Source organism: Orbicella franksi, chromosome 12, assembly GCF_964199315.1.
Source record: "Orbicella franksi chromosome 12, jaOrbFran1.1, whole genome shotgun sequence".
In the NCBI taxonomy this organism is placed as follows: Eukaryota; Metazoa; Cnidaria; class Anthozoa; order Scleractinia; family Merulinidae; genus Orbicella; species Orbicella franksi.
The window spans coordinates 1,039,952-1,057,884 of NC_138156.1; the positions used below are offsets into that span (position 1 = coordinate 1,039,952).

At 39.1% G+C, this 17,933-nt stretch overlaps 2 protein-coding genes across 2 annotated transcripts in view; both read left to right on the top strand.

The window, feature by feature from the left end:
• The window catches only part of LOC145464205 (replication protein A 70 kDa DNA-binding subunit-like), a 30,095-nt gene extending 20,670 nt beyond the window's left edge, over positions 1–9,425 (top strand). Inside the window, exons 20-23 of the mRNA XM_081448017.1 lie at positions 3,616–3,729; positions 5,374–5,481; positions 7,574–7,663; positions 8,296–9,425. Coding sequence (XP_081304143.1) covers positions 3,616–3,729; positions 5,374–5,481; positions 7,574–7,663; positions 8,296–8,400 — 417 coding nt within the window. The 3' untranslated portion in view covers positions 8,401–9,425. The remainder of the gene's footprint in view (positions 1–3,615; positions 3,730–5,373; positions 5,482–7,573; positions 7,664–8,295) is intronic.
• Positions 9,426–11,347: 1,922 nt separating this feature from the next.
• Positions 11,348–17,933, top strand: part of LOC145463385 (phosphatase and actin regulator 1-like) — a 39,449-nt gene continuing 32,863 nt past the window's right edge. Inside the window, exons 1-4 of the mRNA XM_081447133.1 lie at positions 11,348–11,683; positions 15,198–15,275; positions 16,660–16,893; positions 17,548–17,638. Coding sequence (XP_081303259.1) covers positions 11,365–11,683; positions 15,198–15,275; positions 16,660–16,893; positions 17,548–17,638 — 722 coding nt within the window. The 5' untranslated portion in view covers positions 11,348–11,364. The remainder of the gene's footprint in view (positions 11,684–15,197; positions 15,276–16,659; positions 16,894–17,547; positions 17,639–17,933) is intronic.

Consider the following 17,933-nt stretch of genomic DNA (forward strand, 5'->3'; position numbering starts at 1 on the left):
TCGAAAACAGATTTTAGTTGTGATTAACCCGGCGTGATCAATCGATCATCGGAAACCAATCGATCAATCGATAACAATTAGTTAATTGTTATCGATTGCTATCGGCCAATCGATGACCAATCGATAATCACAAGCTCGAGTCACCAGTAACCAGAAAACTTTAAACCGTAGGTTTCTGTTGTAACTTGAAAGAGTACGAACATTTTCATCCCAGTTTAGTTTGTGTTAACAATGTTAATTTTCTTGCATTATACCCGCATTTAGAGAGATCAATAAAGTTATTGTTACTGTTGTTGATGGTAACGATGATCTTCACAATTACATGTCACCATATTTCTCCTGTCAAATCATTTTTTTATCTCCCCAAAAGATATGGTAATCGATGACAATCGATGACAATCGATGACAATCGATGGCAATTAAAAAACACAAATTTTTTGGCCATCGATTGGTCATCGATTTCCGATATCAATCGATTAATTGTTATCGATTGATATCGATTGCCATCGATTGTTATCGATTATCGGTTTCATCGATTGATCACGCCGGGGATTAAGCATTATTCTGATTGTTCTGAGAAACGTACAAATTAACTGGCGATACCAGAGTAAAGAGTTTCGTAACGTTTATTCGTAAGTCAGAAGAAATACAAAAGATTACGCGTACAACTAGCGCGAGCAGATCTTACAGCGCGAAATATGAAGTCCTGTTTTCCGGCAACCTGAAAAACTCACCTTTGCCCATTGCCTCAGAACAAAAATGCACCAAAAACCTTTCTTCTTCATATAGAAGGGAGTTTCGTAGAATTTCTTTAGAAATCTAAGTTCCAGTGTAAGTAAGCGGAATCTGCTCGTTTTAGTAGACCCCAGTCTACTGCATCACACCTTTTTGCTCGGACCCGCTCGTTTCACCGCCCTACATATAAGCGCCCTGGTTTGACTTTGTTGCTGTGCGCGCGCCGGTTGCAACAAGCGAACAATCATCATCTAAACTTATCAAACATACATAGACTGAAATGGTTCTTCGAAAACTTTCAATAACTCGATAACAACTACGTAAACACGAACACTAAAAGTTGGGGGCGAACTCGAAATAGAAATTCTGTAGTGGGGGTGAACTCGCCATGGGGCGAAACCGGTATTATTCATTACATGTACAGTCAAACCTCTCTGCAACGGCCACCTTGGAGACAGATGAAAGTGGCCGTTTATATGGCCTGCGAAGCAAGCATTCCCGTACCAAAAGCTTTTCTGCATTTTGAATGTGGCTAAATGTAATTTAGGCTAAGTTAAACGCGAGACAATGCTGGCCAGCAGTATCTCCCAGGGTTTTGGTGCGGGGTGGCCAGGGGTTTCGTGCAGGGGCACCACATGGTTTACAGTTAAGCTTCAGATGTCAAGTCATTCCGCGTTTGCTATCGCTATCGGATAGTTCTCACGGTTCTTTTATTCCCGGCCCATCCCTCCCTCTAGTCATGGTAAGTATGTGGTAAGTATCTGTGTCCACTGTTTTTCAGTGTGACGGTGCCGGTTGGGTGGTTGCCGCTCACAGGGTTGTCATGGTTACCCTATGCGTTCGGCTCGGTGGCACTCGTGGCTTCACCCTCCTTTTAGGCACCACTCCCCAAGCTCATCTGTTGTCGATGAGTTTAACCATTTTACTATTGAGCGAGAGCAAAAATTTGACGAAGCCCCGCTTCGTCAACTTTTTGCTCTCGCTCCAATTTACGCGCGGCCAGAATGCGGAAAAGCTCTTCGTAAGATAGCGCTTGCTACGCAGGCTACCGTTTATATGGAGAGGTGCCGTTATGGGGAGGTGGGGGTGAAATAAGTCACCTGTTTTTTCAGGGGGTACAACATTTTTACATTTAAAAAGTGCTTACTGTAGCATAGAAATACCTAACTGTGACACAATCAAAATATATCATTGAAACAGAGACCAACGACGCGCGGTGACCTTTTACAACATAACATGATGTTTGGTAAACATCATTCGTCAGTCGTTGATTAACTGGCCTGGGTTAGTCGAATGGTGGATAAGGCTATCCACCGGATAAACCGCTATCCACCGGATAGCGTTGTTTGTTTGGTCAACACTTATCCATTGGATAGCGATTTATCCGGTGGATAGCGTTATCCAGCCTCCCAACAACCGGGACCTGGCCGTTGAAAACGGCGACGCCGAAAACAACGTCGATTAAAAAACGAATTTATATTTTACCTACGAATCTTTAGTACTCTTAAGTCATTTAGTTTGTTTATTACTGTCGAAATAATCTCGACACTAAATCTGGAACACAGCTATGGTATTTGAAATAAAATGTTTTCCAGACAACGCAGAATTAGGTCATTTCACGTTGTTGTTTTGAAGAGGACGGCAAAGAAATTTACCAAGAATTATAACGCTCGTGCACAGCCATCGTATTGCTGATTAAACCTTTTGTTTAGCGACGTTCCCTTTGCCGTCGCCGTCGCCGTCGCCGTCGTGGTTTTCTTAAATTCCCTATTTTGTTAGTTTGGGACGCGCTTTAGTGCCCATTGCCGTTGTGGAGAGGTGGCCGTTGTAGAGGTTAAAATAAGGGTGAATTTATGGATTGTCCGCGAGGAGGAAAAAAGTTGGCTTTTGTAGAGAGGAGGCCGTTAGTGCAGTGGAGGTTCGACTGTAATAGTTTGCAGTACTGCTTGCGTATGATACCCGATTAATTCTGCCGAATGACAATCGGTTGTTTTCCGTTTCCGGGCTTCTTTCTTCTCAAGAAAAGCACGGCCAAAACAGCAAATATTGTTTCCGAATTCTGCAGTTCATAATCTTTCTATTGATATATGTGGTAGTTTCCTTAAAAACAACTCGGGTACGGTTTTTTCTCTCAAGGACAACCGTGAAGGTAGAAAGACGATCGATACATAACACGCACGGGTCAATTTACAGCTGCATTTGATGTCTAAGTTACAGTAATAAAACACTTACTTCTTTGACGATATCAAGTCAGATTACTTTCAGTAAACACAGTTCAGGAAACGGATCGAACTAGGTCAGGAAAGATGTCAGCGAAACAGGTCAGCGAGAGTGTAACTAATTGTCGAGAGTCGAGGGTCACATGTCGAGGGTCGAGGGTAACTTAAAAAATATATTAAAATAAAATAAAAAATAAAAATATAGTTTACATGAAATAAATTGCTGAAGAAATCAAGACAGAATTTTCTTTCGCCAGCTTTTCTTTGTTTTTTTTAGTAAAGCGTTAGATACACTCGGTCAGCGAAACATAAACGTCTTCCTCGTGCCTGTGGCATTCGAGCTCAAAGGTTGGCCTTTTTCACGTGTAATTACATACCCAAATGTCAATCAAAATCAGTGAAGGAAATATTTTAAAATTGTTCATTGTATCAACGAAACAGATGTAATTCATGAAATGCTGGTGTAGTTGTCTTTCGTTGTTGTAAAGTGTTTCAATTTCATTTTGACACACTGGGATTCCAAGATCGACAAGTTTAAAACGCCGACAACTTCTTCGAAAAGCCTGACACTCAAGCTTCAAAGATTAAATCGCCGCACGAAACCTGGGGGTTGTATTTTGTTTTCTGGCGCATTTACAATTTTTTGCTTTGTTTTTCGTAGGCTTGTCCCTCTGCAGAATGTAACAAGAAGGTTATCGAAGAAGGAGATGGTGCTTATCGTTGTGAGAAGTGTAACAAGACTTATCCTGACTTCAAGTATCGCCTTATGTTACTGGTAAGTGTCAAGTGACAATTAAAGAGCCGAAGACTGCATCATCATAGTCTGCGTGGGAAGCGTTTCCGTGGGGTTTGGAAGCAGAGAAAGACCGAGGAACGGGATTTTCGGTGTTTTGCCTGCGCGAAAAATGGGGCTCGAATTAGCGCCCGGGGCGCTTATTTCAGATTTAGGAGAAGATGGGGGCGCTAAATCGAGGGGGGGGGGGGGGGGGGGGGCGCTTGTTTAATTTTTCCCAAATCGTGGCCTGACATGATCATTTTTTTAATACATCATCTGCGCGTAAACAACAACATAAGCTGTTTATCGACATAAGAAGCTGATCCTTATGTTTAAATCGCGGCACCGTTAGTACTTAACGTGTTCAAGGTGTTCACTTCACAAACTGAAACAATGTACAAATCTGATACTACACGACGAAAACCATACTTCCTTTGTTGTCTCTTTACTCGTTCAAAAAATGGAGGAAGGGGAGGGGGGCGCTTATTTTAAATTTTGGCCGATAAGAGGGGCGCTTATTCGAAGGGTGGGGTCTCGGCTAATTCGAGGATTTACGGTATTGCAACAAATGGAATTAAAAACGATTGGCCAATGAGAAATCGGAAGAAAAACCATAGACCCAGGTTGTAAGGGCGAGATAGCCGTTCTGTGCCAATGTAAGATTAGTTGGTGATTTTGGTTCTGATTGGTTTAGAAACCAGAACAAAACTGAACTCCAGCATGTTCCTTTGATTGCAGTCGAACCTCTATTACGCGGCCACCTATTAAGCGGCCGCCCCTTATTAAGAGACCAGTTATCAAAGTCCCGAAATCAATGTCAGTAAAATACTGTGAACAAAACGCCTATTAACCGGCCACCTCTACTAAGCGGCCGCGGCCACCTTTTGGTCGTCCTAGGTATGAGGGTTTTTCTATTGTCTTTACCCATATTAAACGGCCACCCAAAACTTAGAAACTTTGTTTTGGAAAAGGCGATAGCAGGTAAGAGTCCGAAATAGAAGGTGACGAGTGATAAAAACATTTAAACACACGTTTATCATGATTTATTTTGAAGTGACTCCATGTTCACTAAGAAATTAATCCGATGCTGAAAAATATTCAAGGTACATCAACCTTTATTAAGCGGCCAAGGCAATAATTTAAAACCGGGAAAAGGACTTAGTATCAGTGAAAGTACTGCAACGATCGGGAGCTGTGAAACTTAGGAAAGTGTTTACTGTAAAGGCCTGTCCAAACGGGAAATTTTGGCGGCCAAACATCAAACATTATTTGCTGACCAAACATGCTGATGTTGAAGTGAGTGGCCAAACGGTTAATACATGTTTGATCAAACACAGATCAAACAATGGATACGAGCCACTGAGCAAGTGTTATACGCATGCGCGCGCCAAACATGTTTGATACGGCTGTCCAAACGAACAAAACATAGCCCACCAAACACGAGAACGAAAGAAATGTTTTAAGTTGTTTGACTGAATGTTTGATGACCTTCAAATTTTATCAAACACGATCAAACAGCACCAAACAAGGTGGCCAAACGGTAAAGTGTTTGGTCGCCAAACATTTCCCGTTGGACAGGCCTTTAGACATGATTGTCTTGTAGCAAAACTTTGCACCAGTTAATGGTGATTATTTCTTTATCAGACAAACCTGGCCGATTTTACTGGTAACCAGTGGGTGACATGTTTCCAGGAAACAGCCCAAGTTCTCCTCAACACTACTGCTGATAACCTTGGTCAGCTGAAAGACTCGGTAAGACTGCGTCCGTACAAGCGTTTATTTAAGCGATACTTCGCTATCAACTAGTCCAAGATAGCGATTGCTTCAATAATATTGCTCGTAGTCACCTAACCAAAATTATTACAAGACTGCGATCAGTCCTTGCTCTCATTGTATTTTTTTTTATTTCAGTGTGTTAATTTTATCAGGGCCTCTATTGGTGCCTGTCTGTCTGTCCTTCCGTCCGTCCGTCTGTCTCATCCATTATCTAACGGCACAATTCGCGCGCGTAGAGTGGACATAGTATCCGTGCGCAACATCCTACACGGGAAATCGGGCGTTTTTTAAAAGACATTAGAGCTTTAGTAATGACCCGGCTTGGGGGGGGGGGGGGGGGGGTACTCCCAGAAAAATTAGGTTGTGGTGTGCGGCCCGCTTCCCAAACCCCTTACCCTATTTATGACCAAAATCTGCGATATTCCCTACCCTATTTATGACCTGACCAAAAATTCGGAACCGTATTTATGACCTGACCCTTAAATCAAAACCATGTTTCAGACCTCACCTGCGTTATAATTAGTTCTCTAGTTCGGACCAATGTTAAATTACAGTGAACGTAATTTGTGAAGGGCTTTTGTTCATTTTCTTTTCGATAATGCTGAAAAAGTGGCTTCTTCTTAAAAACATACCCATGTCAAGGCTAGAGTACAAAAACCATACCCTATTTATGACCAAAACGTCTGAAAACCCATATCCTTTGGGGCCGCACATACCTATATAGCCCATATATGGGAGTAACCCCCCCCCCCCCCCCGGGAATAATGACGGCGTTGACGGCGCCTTCGAATTTTGCAACTATCTGGATCTATGCGCTATTCCAATCCCGGAAATAAGAGAAAAGTCAGCCGTTGTTGCACATGGAACTGGCTAGCTCAAAAGAGCACCATAAACCGCATAATATCAAGCCAAGGTTTAATAATTATTCGATCTAAAAGAAATACATTTATAATTCGCAACCAGAGCAAACACAAATAAATCTTTATCTCGAACATAAATTCGGAAAACTTGTATTTCAACTTACTTCTGTGGCGGGCAGTTACAACAGTCGCAGTTTACGGGTTAGCACTGAGTCTTTAACAGATTCTCCCGGTGAGCGGGTTTAACAAACAGATTCTCCAGGTTAGCGGGTTTAACAGACAGACTAAAATAACTTCTTTCTCACTTCGATTCTACTGAAAAACTGGTTTGAAACACAATAACCTAACGCCTTTAAATCAATGTATATAATTTATGTCAATCACGATTCTTGTCATCAAATAAATCTGCAACCGTAGTGGTTGACGGTCTCCAAACCCCGCAGAACTTGGTCATTTCACGTTGTTGTTTTGTTTTTGTTTGGGGACGTTTTCGCTGCCCGTTGCCCAATGTCAGCTCTCTAGTAGTCGTGAACATGGTGAGGGGCGAAGAACCTCCACAACTTCACAACTTGCTCCTCGATGACGTACAGTAAAGCATGAAAGCCTTTTGGGAGGCTGACTGCTTAGGGGCTAATCGTCTTGGGGGCTAAACGACTTAAACATTCATGGAAATCTTGACGTGCTAACAACGTAAGCCATTTAGTTTTTAGAAATGCATCAAAATTGCCCAAGATTTAGAAAATTTTATACTATAATACTGAAACCATAGCATAGTTAAGTGAAATTTAGCAGAAATGACAAGAAAGTAGTTGGAATAACGTCCCAATAACGTGTCCAGTTTGCAGTAGAATGTGAAAACAAACCTGGTGGCTATCGTGAACAGTAAGGTCTTTTCCGGAGTGGACTAGTCGTCGTCTTAAAATTTTAATATTCGTTAGTTATCCCATCGTTGCGACACAGCCCATTATTATCATTATTCTTTAATCAGCCATTGTCTATGACCTGAGGTACACTGATGGAAAGGGTTTGCACGAAAATTCGATAATTTTCGCAAAACAAGCTGCATGCTTTAGTTGAATGCGCCGCATTCAGTGCTTCCTTCCGCAGCGCATGTTTACTGACCGAAAATTTCATTACGTGAAACATTTGTACGACGGAGCTGAACTAGACTTTGTCCTTTAATTAAGTTTTATTTCCATTCTTGGCAGGGAGATGAACAAGGATTTGATCAGATCTTCTTACATTCAAACTTCAAAACGTACACCTTCAGGATTCGAGCAAAAATGGAGACGTACAATGTAAGATCTTTTTGGTAAAGAGAGTTGAAGCCATATAGGATAGTATGCGCATAACCCTTAAGTCTCAGTGCATACACAAATAATTTGCTGCACTCTTCTTTTTTTTTTTTTATAAGAATATTGTTTTTCCCGCCAAGGTTAAATATTCTTATTTTTCTGCCGATTTTAGGCTGAAAATATTATTTTGAATATTCTTAGATTATAGCGTATGACATTTCTGTTTTCGAATGTATTTGGTGACTGGATGGTGTTAAAGTAATTTAGGTGCCAGACTACAGGTATGACTTGATATAACTTCTTACAGAAATGTTATTAGCATCGAACATGCGGCTAATGTTGTTTTTGTTGATTTTTGGCTAGTTTTTCGCTCAGAGAAAAGAAGAATTTTACACGGTTTAGTTAAAAACATAATTGTATTGTATTTACAAATTTTCAACATACATAGTCTTTTCAAATTCTCAGCCTCGGGTTTATTCTTATATGTAAAATATTCTTAAAATTTCGCAAATTTCAGCCTCTATATTCTTATAAAACATATTCTTATAAAAAAGAAAGAGTGTATCTGTTAAGGACATTTCATTTTCTTGTTCTCATGCTTCAAGTAGTTGTTGTACACGTCTCTTTGTTTACAGGATGAGACCCGCCTCAAATGTACCTCCGTGAATGTGGCATCATTGGATTACAAGCAAGAATCCAAACGTCTGATTGCCGAGATAAAGAAGCTGAGGATGCTTTAGAATACTGCATCAGCAATGGGGACTCATTTTCATTTGTGTTTACTGTGTTAGAGTTTGCTTTACAGCCGTTCATTACTAGTAATGGTAGTCGCTACTTTCTTATGTAAATGTCGGAGATGAGCATTGATTCACCGTCAAACGATTATAGCGAAAACAGAAAACAGAGCACTTGAAAACGAAGGCGAAAGTACAAAGCACTCAGAGTTAAAAAAAAAAGAGAAAAAAAACCCTAAGCGCCCTAAACTTTAAAGTATAGCATACTTACCCTCCGAAAACAATAAACAGGATTCTTGTTCTTGAAATAATAGCTATGTAATTTCTTTGCAACGTTTACTACGATCCCCCACCCCTCCCCATGAGTGTGTATGGGATTAGACCCTCCAGAGTTACGGAACTTGGTAGTGACGTAAGAGCCAAATATAACATACGCGTCAAAACCGACTTCTGGGTGAACTGAGTAGTGAACATATCTGTATATCCGATCATCGGATATACAGGGTCTAGCTCCGGTTAGCTTGAGGTATCATCCATAGGACCTTTTTTAACTTGTATCTTTATAAAGGAACTCCATGTTGATAATTCACCAAAGGGAGAAGTAAAATTTGTTATTACAAATCATTCCCGTGTCGCGTTCTCTTTGCGTTAACATCCATCTCGCGCGCTATCCGCCATTTACCTCGGGAAGGTTTTTTTTTTCACTCTTCGCTGACTTGATCCTTTTCTGAAGCAATTATGTCTCTATTTTACGTAGAATATGCCTCATATCAATCGCTCACAAGGTTTCTTATCACTCCAACGTGTTTATAAATTGCACCTTGAATTTGGAACTCGGCTACAAGAATGAAACCAGTAAGAGCTCTTGAAAATTCTGCGATCGAGTTCGGTGGAACTTTCCATATTCCTATGTCCCACGACCATCAAACAAACAAACAAACAAACTGATGAAGTTAGAATAAGCGCCTCCCCTCGAATAAGCGCCCCCTCCCCTCCCCCCTGGTTTACGGAAGAGTGCTGACACAACGAATGTATACAACATGTCAAGGACATTGCTGGGTTTTCTTTCAGCAAGGAAGCGACTTTAATCACTGCAAAAAAGATGATTTTATATATTTTTGATGTCTAATTTCTGGCAATACTGTCTTAATTAGGTTCTAGTCAATCAAATATGTATATATGATTATTAATTTTCCCCTGTACATAGTTCTTATTCTTTTGTTAATATCTTTCGTGTTTGTAAAATTTTATATTTTGTGTATAGTAAGTCCACATCAACCCTTCGGCTGCCAAATCCCCTCTACAACCTACTTATCAAATAAAGTTTACTTACTTACTACTACTATAGTTTTGGTCGTGTTCAACGACAAGCTTAGTCAAGCTCTCTACATTGACCGTCCCAACGGATGGTAGTGAATATCTACCGATTCATTGCCTATAGCCCAACTAAGTAGTAGTAGGACTTAATTTGAAAGTGAAGAATGATCATCGCAGTTAATTTTCCAATTTAAACAATTGGAAAGAAGAAGCCTGAAAAAATCAGGGCTTCAGGGCTTCAGGGCTTTTCAGGCTTCTTTCCAATTGCTTAAATTGGAAAACTAACTGCGATGATCATTCTTCACTTTCATCTACAACCGCAGTTCATATATGAATTATTTCATATAAACTTCACATCAGGACTTAATTTGCCCGCGATTTAAGAGCAATACTGAAGGGGGTGGAGCGTTTGCTGTGCGAGCCACAAAAGAATGGAACAAATTAAGTGTGGACATCAAACAGAATACCAGTGTAAAAAATTTTAAGCGCTCCCTTTTTAAAATAATTTTAGATAATCAAATTCTTAGCAAATTATTCCTGTAAATTTTTTAAAAATTTGTAAATAATCACATTTTATAAATATTTTCACGATGTATATAGGCTTACTTATTTTATTTTAATTATTTTTAATATTGTTACGACTGTTACTATTTCTTTCTTTTCAAATTTTAATTTTTAAGGGCCATTAGGTTATCAGTTTTATTACTGACAAATGTTACCCTCGTAAAATAAAGTCTTACTTACTTACTTACTTACTTACCTACTTTACATTTAAGGAGGGTAACACTTGACAGTAATAAAACTGATAAACTCGTGGCCCTTGTGCAGCAGACCTAGACCGGCTAATGGGGTTATATTACGTAGTTTTTCAAGAGAAACAGGATCCTTTTGAGAGTCTGACACATACATATATTACAAAAAACCCGATCACACCTGCCACGATTTGGGAAAAATTACATGTAAATAAGCGCCCCTCGATTAAGCGCCTCCCTCGAAAAGGCGCCCGCGTCCTCTTCTAAATTTAAAATAAGCGCCCCGGGCGCTAATTCGAGGATTTACGGTACTGACCTTGTGACCGTAGTTGATACCCTGGGGTTGATATCTTAGTGGGGCGTTTTCTGGGGCTACGTCACGGACGACCCACCTTCAAATAATCAATTTTAACAGGCTCTTGACCTCCAATTATGTCAATAAACCATTCAGATTTTTCGTTTTTGATGTTTGAGTATTGCGACCTGTTTGTTGTTATTCCACTTCTATTTTACTTACTTTTTGGAAAAAGGGATTTTAAAATTGAAGTAAATCCCAACATTAACAAAAGCAAAACGGACTGGAGTGAATCCAGGGATCATCATCATGGTTGCTTATCAGTTCACACTTTTATCCACGAACAATTGGCCATTATTTTGGGTTAGATTACCCCTTTAAGGTCATGTTATGCATTTTCTGGAGCTGGCACTAAATTGCGGGAATACGGTTGGCTACTATAAATTGCAACAGGATTTAGGGAGGGCCTATTTTGTAACCGGAAATGCATTTCAGCGGAAGTACCAAATTGCACTAGGCGTTGCAGTCCAAAATTTCCCCCCGGTAGGCCTGGGGACCAAATCAATACCACAGCCAAAATGAGTCGGTCGGTGGTAACTTGAAAATATGGAGGTAGCAGACGATGGTAGAATTTCTCCTTCTGGGAACCTTGATCTTTCACGAGAGCGTTCAAACAGTGACCCAGGCCGCAGAGAAAAAAACATTGTTATGAATGGAGGCAACACTGTCCCTACAAGGCGAGCGCCAACGTTTTTGAACGCTACGGAAGTTTGCGATTCTACTCCTGTCGCTGGCGCTAACTCAAGTCCAAGTACACCTCCTCCCGTTCGGCGAAGCAAACTAGCTATAAGCATAGGGAGATTATTTCGACCGTGGAAATGGCGAAGAAGAAAGAAGAGCCAGAAGTTCATCACGACTTCACAAAGTAAGAAATTCTTGATAGTTTGGTACTGTAATCTTTTGACAGATTTGCTGAAGGTTAGAGTTTATTCCGCTGAGATCGCGAGACTTAATATCTTGTCCTTTTTTGCTAATACGCCCTCCACTTCAACCTGAATTGACTTGTGTAGTACTTGATTGTTCTCTTTCTACTGACACATAACAGTTGCAATGAAGGAGTGCAAATGGAAGCACAGGTTTACTTTCCATCCGTTCGATATATATACGCTTACCTTCGACTGTCGGCAACGCAAGGTGATTTCTTTCTGTCGTTCTAGGCAAATATTTTTGTGTGGCACACACTACCACGGTTAAAAAACTTTTCCAGAAGACGAAAAAATTATGTAGTTCCGTTTACACAAAGACAAGCTTGAATTTCAGACTTATCCGTCAGGTCCGTCATTAATACGCCTGTTACATCATGATCACGAATTGCCGAAAGATAAACGTACTTGAAAATACGGAGGTTCATAGCTATAGTAAACCGAAAGCAAAGAATGTAACCCTATTAATTACAATTTTCCCACTAAGTTATGATACAAATTTTCATGTAGCGGTTAACTGAGCGAACTTTGCTTGGATGGACGTACAAGTACTCTAATTACTATATGTGCTAGTATAATTTAATTGATTTGTCAGTTCAAGTTAAAAATTTACATGGCAAATTACTTCTTAGCCTGAAAATATTTTGGACAGATTAAATTTTGATGTGAAGTTTATATGAAATAATTCATATATGAATTCTTCACTTTCAGATTAAATTTTATCGAAACAAAATCAATCGCAGATTTTGAATTCTGTAAATTCACCGTTAGTGTTCATTCCAAGTTCGCTGGTTGTCAGAAATATTTGAAGTGATCCTGTTATCAATAACAGTATGATTTGATACAACCCACTGTGTCATTGAACTTTATGTACTGTCCAAACTAATAGTAAGCCTAGCAAGAGGATCATTTGTTTGCTTTGTACGTGGAAAGGTTGACTCCAATTCTCAATGGAAAACACAACAATTTTGCAAATAAACATCAAGACACTTTTTATTGATTAATTTCTGTCTGGCAGTCCTGTTAACTCGTATTAACAGAGCCTATTTCAATGCGTGTCATACATGTAGGTGAAAAGAATAAGACATAAGTCAATTCCAGTAGTGCCCCTACAGACCTTCAGCCTCAGCATTTCCTTCAAAAAACAAACAAATTCCTCAGGGTGGATACAAATAATTGGGTTATGATCAAGCGCGCGGAGATCGCTAGATGGGGCAAACAAGAAGGTTATGTCCCACCCCTAAGCTCATATGGAAAATCATGTGAGAGGGTGAAATCTGCATATGAACCAGGTTGCCCATCGGCCAGTGCTTATTTTCCAGTTTCGGTAGCATGAAGTTATTAGAGGTATTTTTACTCCCCCCTGGGTGGTATGCTGGTTCATCGCAGGTCACCTCTAGCATTCAATTAGCTGGTACCCATTTGAACACCGGGGTGGAGAGAGGCACTGTGAGAGTAAAGTGTTTTGCGCAATAACATTACAATGCTCCGCCTCCCCGCAGCCTGGGCGTGAAACTGGACTGCTTAATTGAGAGGCCAGCACACTAGCCATGAGGTCACTGCACCTCCAATATCTGTAAAATAACAGTACAAAAAATCCCAAATCATAATAAATAAAGGATATTACGTGGCTGAGCACAAAGATGAAATTTCTATTCAAGGGTTGAAAAATATTTTACAAGTGAGTACAGTCAACAAGTGAAGATAAATTTTGTATCTCCAAGCTGCCATTTAAAGCGCTTTCGAATATTTCAGTCTTAGTGCTATATAAATGTATAATTATTATTATTGTTATTACTATTATAAATTTGTTTTATTTATTACATAAACACCAATGAAATGCTGAAAGGCATGATTTATTATATGACCATAGCACAATGATCTTTTCACTTGCGAAGAAAAGATGTTATTTTCACATGTGAAGATATTTTTGTAGTAATATTTGTTTCATTATTGTGTATTATTATTAATCATGTTTTTGCCCCAACACTCACTTGGTTTTTCATTGGTGTTTGCAAAATAAAAAGGTGTTGTTCACCAACATTATTTCACATCTTGTTTTCTTTACATGTACATTTATCCTTCCATTGGTCACAACTTTTTGTAAAAAGGTTCTTGACAATGCTACATGTATTTTGTATTAATATGTATTGGTGTACTCTTTTGTAAAATAATTACAGTCATATTTTATTTTGATATGCACAATTCAGAAGTGTACAAAGCTTAAAAACAATGTACATGTCATTGAGGTATTAACGATGTATGCTTCTTTACTTCGAAATGAAGTAGGTCATCTTGGATAGCTTTAGAATCCTGATATTATATGGAGAGTTAATTTCATTTGATCCATATATGATCAACAGGGGATGAAATGAATAAGAGGGCAACATCATGTTTGGGTTCTCTGCCACATGCAATACCAAAACCAGAAGGGTGACAAATGTTCTTGGGTTGTCCCAGGCAAATGCAAATGTCAAGCTCTGGGGTAACAATAAAACTTCAAATGCCTCATCCCCCGAGCAAAACCTACAAATGATTATATTCTTTCCAGTTTAAAAACTTACGTGTATGTGAACAAATTATATTGTATGCTGACAAATACGGAAAAAAATATTGGCAGTCACTCCTGGATATTGGTCTTAAGACTGATAAATACAAATAACTTTGTGCCTCTAAAAGATGCATCTACAGTAGTTTTTGCCTGTCTGCCATCATTAAATTATTGTTTGATTGTTGTTTTTGTAATGGCCGACCATACCGATTTGATAGTATCATTAAGTGCTAACCTGTGGAGGTACCATGCTGGCGATAGGGGTGAACAGCAGTTGTCTGGATTTGGGGATTGCTTGAAGAACAAGTATATTCAGATTTCAGATTCAATGCATAATTTCCATGGATTTGCAGATTTTAAAGATTAAAACTTGTGCACTTGATTCACGCAGCTACTTGTAACAGATTTTCGATTTTGCATGTTGTATACGTATAATTTAGTCTTTATTAGTCTTCTTATAGAAGTCACCTGTTGGAGAGTAGAGAAGGTCAAATGACAAAACAGCTCAGCTAGTTTGTCTGAAGCATTGGCCCTGTATAATTGTGCAAGGGCTCCTAAGCTTGCTTGGTTCAATTTTCCCTCCACATTTTTTCTCTGAACCTCACTTGGTAGCCAGTATATTTGTGCAAGTAATTGGGTATAACACATTAAAACCCAGGAAAAATTTTCCTCATGTGAAATTGGTCTAAGCATGTGAAGTGACCTTCCCTGAAAAAGGGAAAAAAAGATAACAAAACGGATTTTACCCCTGGACAATATGTTTATGACCATGTAATGTATGGAAAGTACATCCAGCCGTCTAATGCATTGTGATCTATCCAGCACTGTGATTAACTCTAAGATAGATATTAATATTTTCAGTGTTGATTTGTAATATTAATAATTACTGTATGTTTTCTACACAGATCTTGAGAGACAACTGTCGGTACGAACTAATAGAGATGAGTTGATAAAAAAAGGAATTCTTCCTGTCACAACTGAAGGTGAATAATTAGTTTTTCCCAACTAATAATCCAATGAGTACGTAATGAGACTTGAGTACGTAATGAGACTTTACTACATAATTTCATATTTCTACCTTGAGGAAATGTTGACGAAATGTTGACGAAATGTTTACTAGTCTTGGTTTTCACAAGTCTCTTGTAGGTCAGATTGGAATATCTGGACTAGTAACCAGGGCTTAGGTTTGTCCTCTAGCTGAAGTACTTGGATTTCTTTTTCTTTTTGCAAGTATGCCTGTGTCACTGACAGAAAAATCATGTTCTCTTGAAGAGACTATGTTTGAAGATTACAAAAGAGAAGTGATTTCTTCAGGGTATTTGACTGTCATTCCCTACACTCTCTTGATCATAAATTGTGTCTTCCCTCCACTATGCTATCTTAAGGAAAAAAGTTGGGCAGCCATGTCAGGTATTTTGGTTCCCCAAGTGCTAGTCCTTGCATCTTCTTAAGGTCATTCCACTGAAATAGAAGCTGCACTGAGATTTTTGTGAAACTTTGCCTATTGATTGTTTATGTTATAGGAACTAAAAATAAAATAAATAAAAAGGAAATAAATAATATAATATAATAGTGCCATGATTGTAGTCACAATTGCTTGCTAAATTCAAGTTTCCAATGATTGTTTTTTGTTCTACCCTGGGAATTGGTCCATATTTATTTTACACAGAGAAATTTATCACTCAATTCAAAGCAACAGAAAAAATGATAGGTCGCCATACTTGTTTGCAAGAAAATGACGATTTACTTCTGTGGTGAGGTCCAGCTGTAAAGGATAAGCCGCCATTTTTTAATGGGTGTGCGCTAATCACGTGTGAAATTATGCGCAGTAGGGATGCGCAATGCAATACTGGGGAATGACCTTAAAACACCCCTATCTCAAAAGAAACCCTCAAAATGAAGGCACCAGCCTGTTTGCATCTGTAAGCATCCCTTTGGATAATAATGTCTGTATTCTTCTTTCTATTTTGCCTCTGTCTTTGTTATTAAATTATACTGGATATTATTTTCCCATTATTTTACATTTTCTTAAGCTATAGGCTAGTTTTAGGCCTCGCTACGTGAAAAGCTGCCATTACTGAAGTGACTACTGTGTTAAAGGAAGTTTGCTTGCTTACTTGAACAATTCCTTGAATTTGTTTGTGCCAAAGTGAGACTGTTTGAGCGCAAACTCTGAAATGTGATATACATACTAAGTACATTGATCAAGTTTTATGGTGTATGCAGTGTTGAGTAAGAAACATTTAATCATGGATGTGACAGGCACCAAAGACCACCCGACAGCTGGCTGTACACTTGTTAGTTGACTGTAAACTCAGTTAACCTATTAAGTTTGTAGTAGCTAACCAAATACACATTGTTCTTCAGATAAAGAAAATGAAAATGATTCAGCTGACATCCAGTGCAATGGCCCTTCACATGACAAAAGGGTTTCAGATGACAGTGATGAGAAACACATAACACCAGGACAACCAAGGAGAAACCAGCAAGCTCCACTTTCACAGCGAGACAATTTACCCACTGAAAATGAAGCGAAAAATGATTTTCAGGTTCAACAATTAGACACAATGAGTATGATGGATCAGCTAGCTCGGGAATTAGGTGAGATAGTATATCCTTGAGACACACTGTATGAATCATAGTACTGACACTGCTGGCCTTTGTTTACTGTTGTTGGTGATGTTGTTTAAGTCCTGGGACCAGTTGGTTATCCATGATAAGCTTTTGAATTGTTTTCTCTCAACTACTGTAACCTTAGGGTTGATTACAAGCCGCTGTTCGAGAAAGGAGCCTGCACTCCTTCCATGAACATGCTCCTCTCGGGGAGGAAATTAGACCGGACTCGAGTGAGTGGCAGAAATTGAGCCTAAGTCTGTAACCTCGCCTAGCTGGGAATTGTGCCTAAATTTTCAAATTTGCTGTGCTATTTGTGGCTCACATTTTCAGTTTTCAAGTATTGTTATGAGTTTGACAATTTGGACTGAACCTGTCACTAATTTCTTGTAGTCTGTTAAGAAACAGTGGACCATAGGAGAAATGTTATTCTTTTCTTTTGACACCACATTGGTGTTGTTTGCTACTCAATACTGAGACATTGCCCCACAACAAGAACATCTTATTTTACTGTAAGTGAGACTATCAGTTGTTCTGGTACTTTTGGAATTTCCCGCAGTGGTAACTTAAGATATCCTACTTGGAGCCAACCAAGAAGAAGGTTCAAGAAGGTTGATTGATTTTCTGTTTCTTTGATAACAGCACGTCGGAATACTGGCAGCTCATCAGATGAACGGACAGTCCTCAAAACTCAAAACAATAGACATTGCAGTACAAGTGGCCAACAACCAAGGTGTTGTTTTAACTATTAACATCTTAAACAGTAGTGGAATTGAAAAACCAATCCCCATTGTCCCTATTTCAATTCAAATGCTGAGCAACCATTCCTGGGAATTTGATCATCCTGATCACTCATTTGTTGCCCATCAAAAATGTTTACCTGTTGCGTCCTAAGTCTTTCACCCATACTATTGCAGACAGAAAATGAAATTTTTCAAGAACAAGACAAACTGACTCAATTCACAGTGTATAAATAATACTGCAGGCTCCCCCTATCCCTCCTCCAAAAAAAAAAAACTTTGTGAACT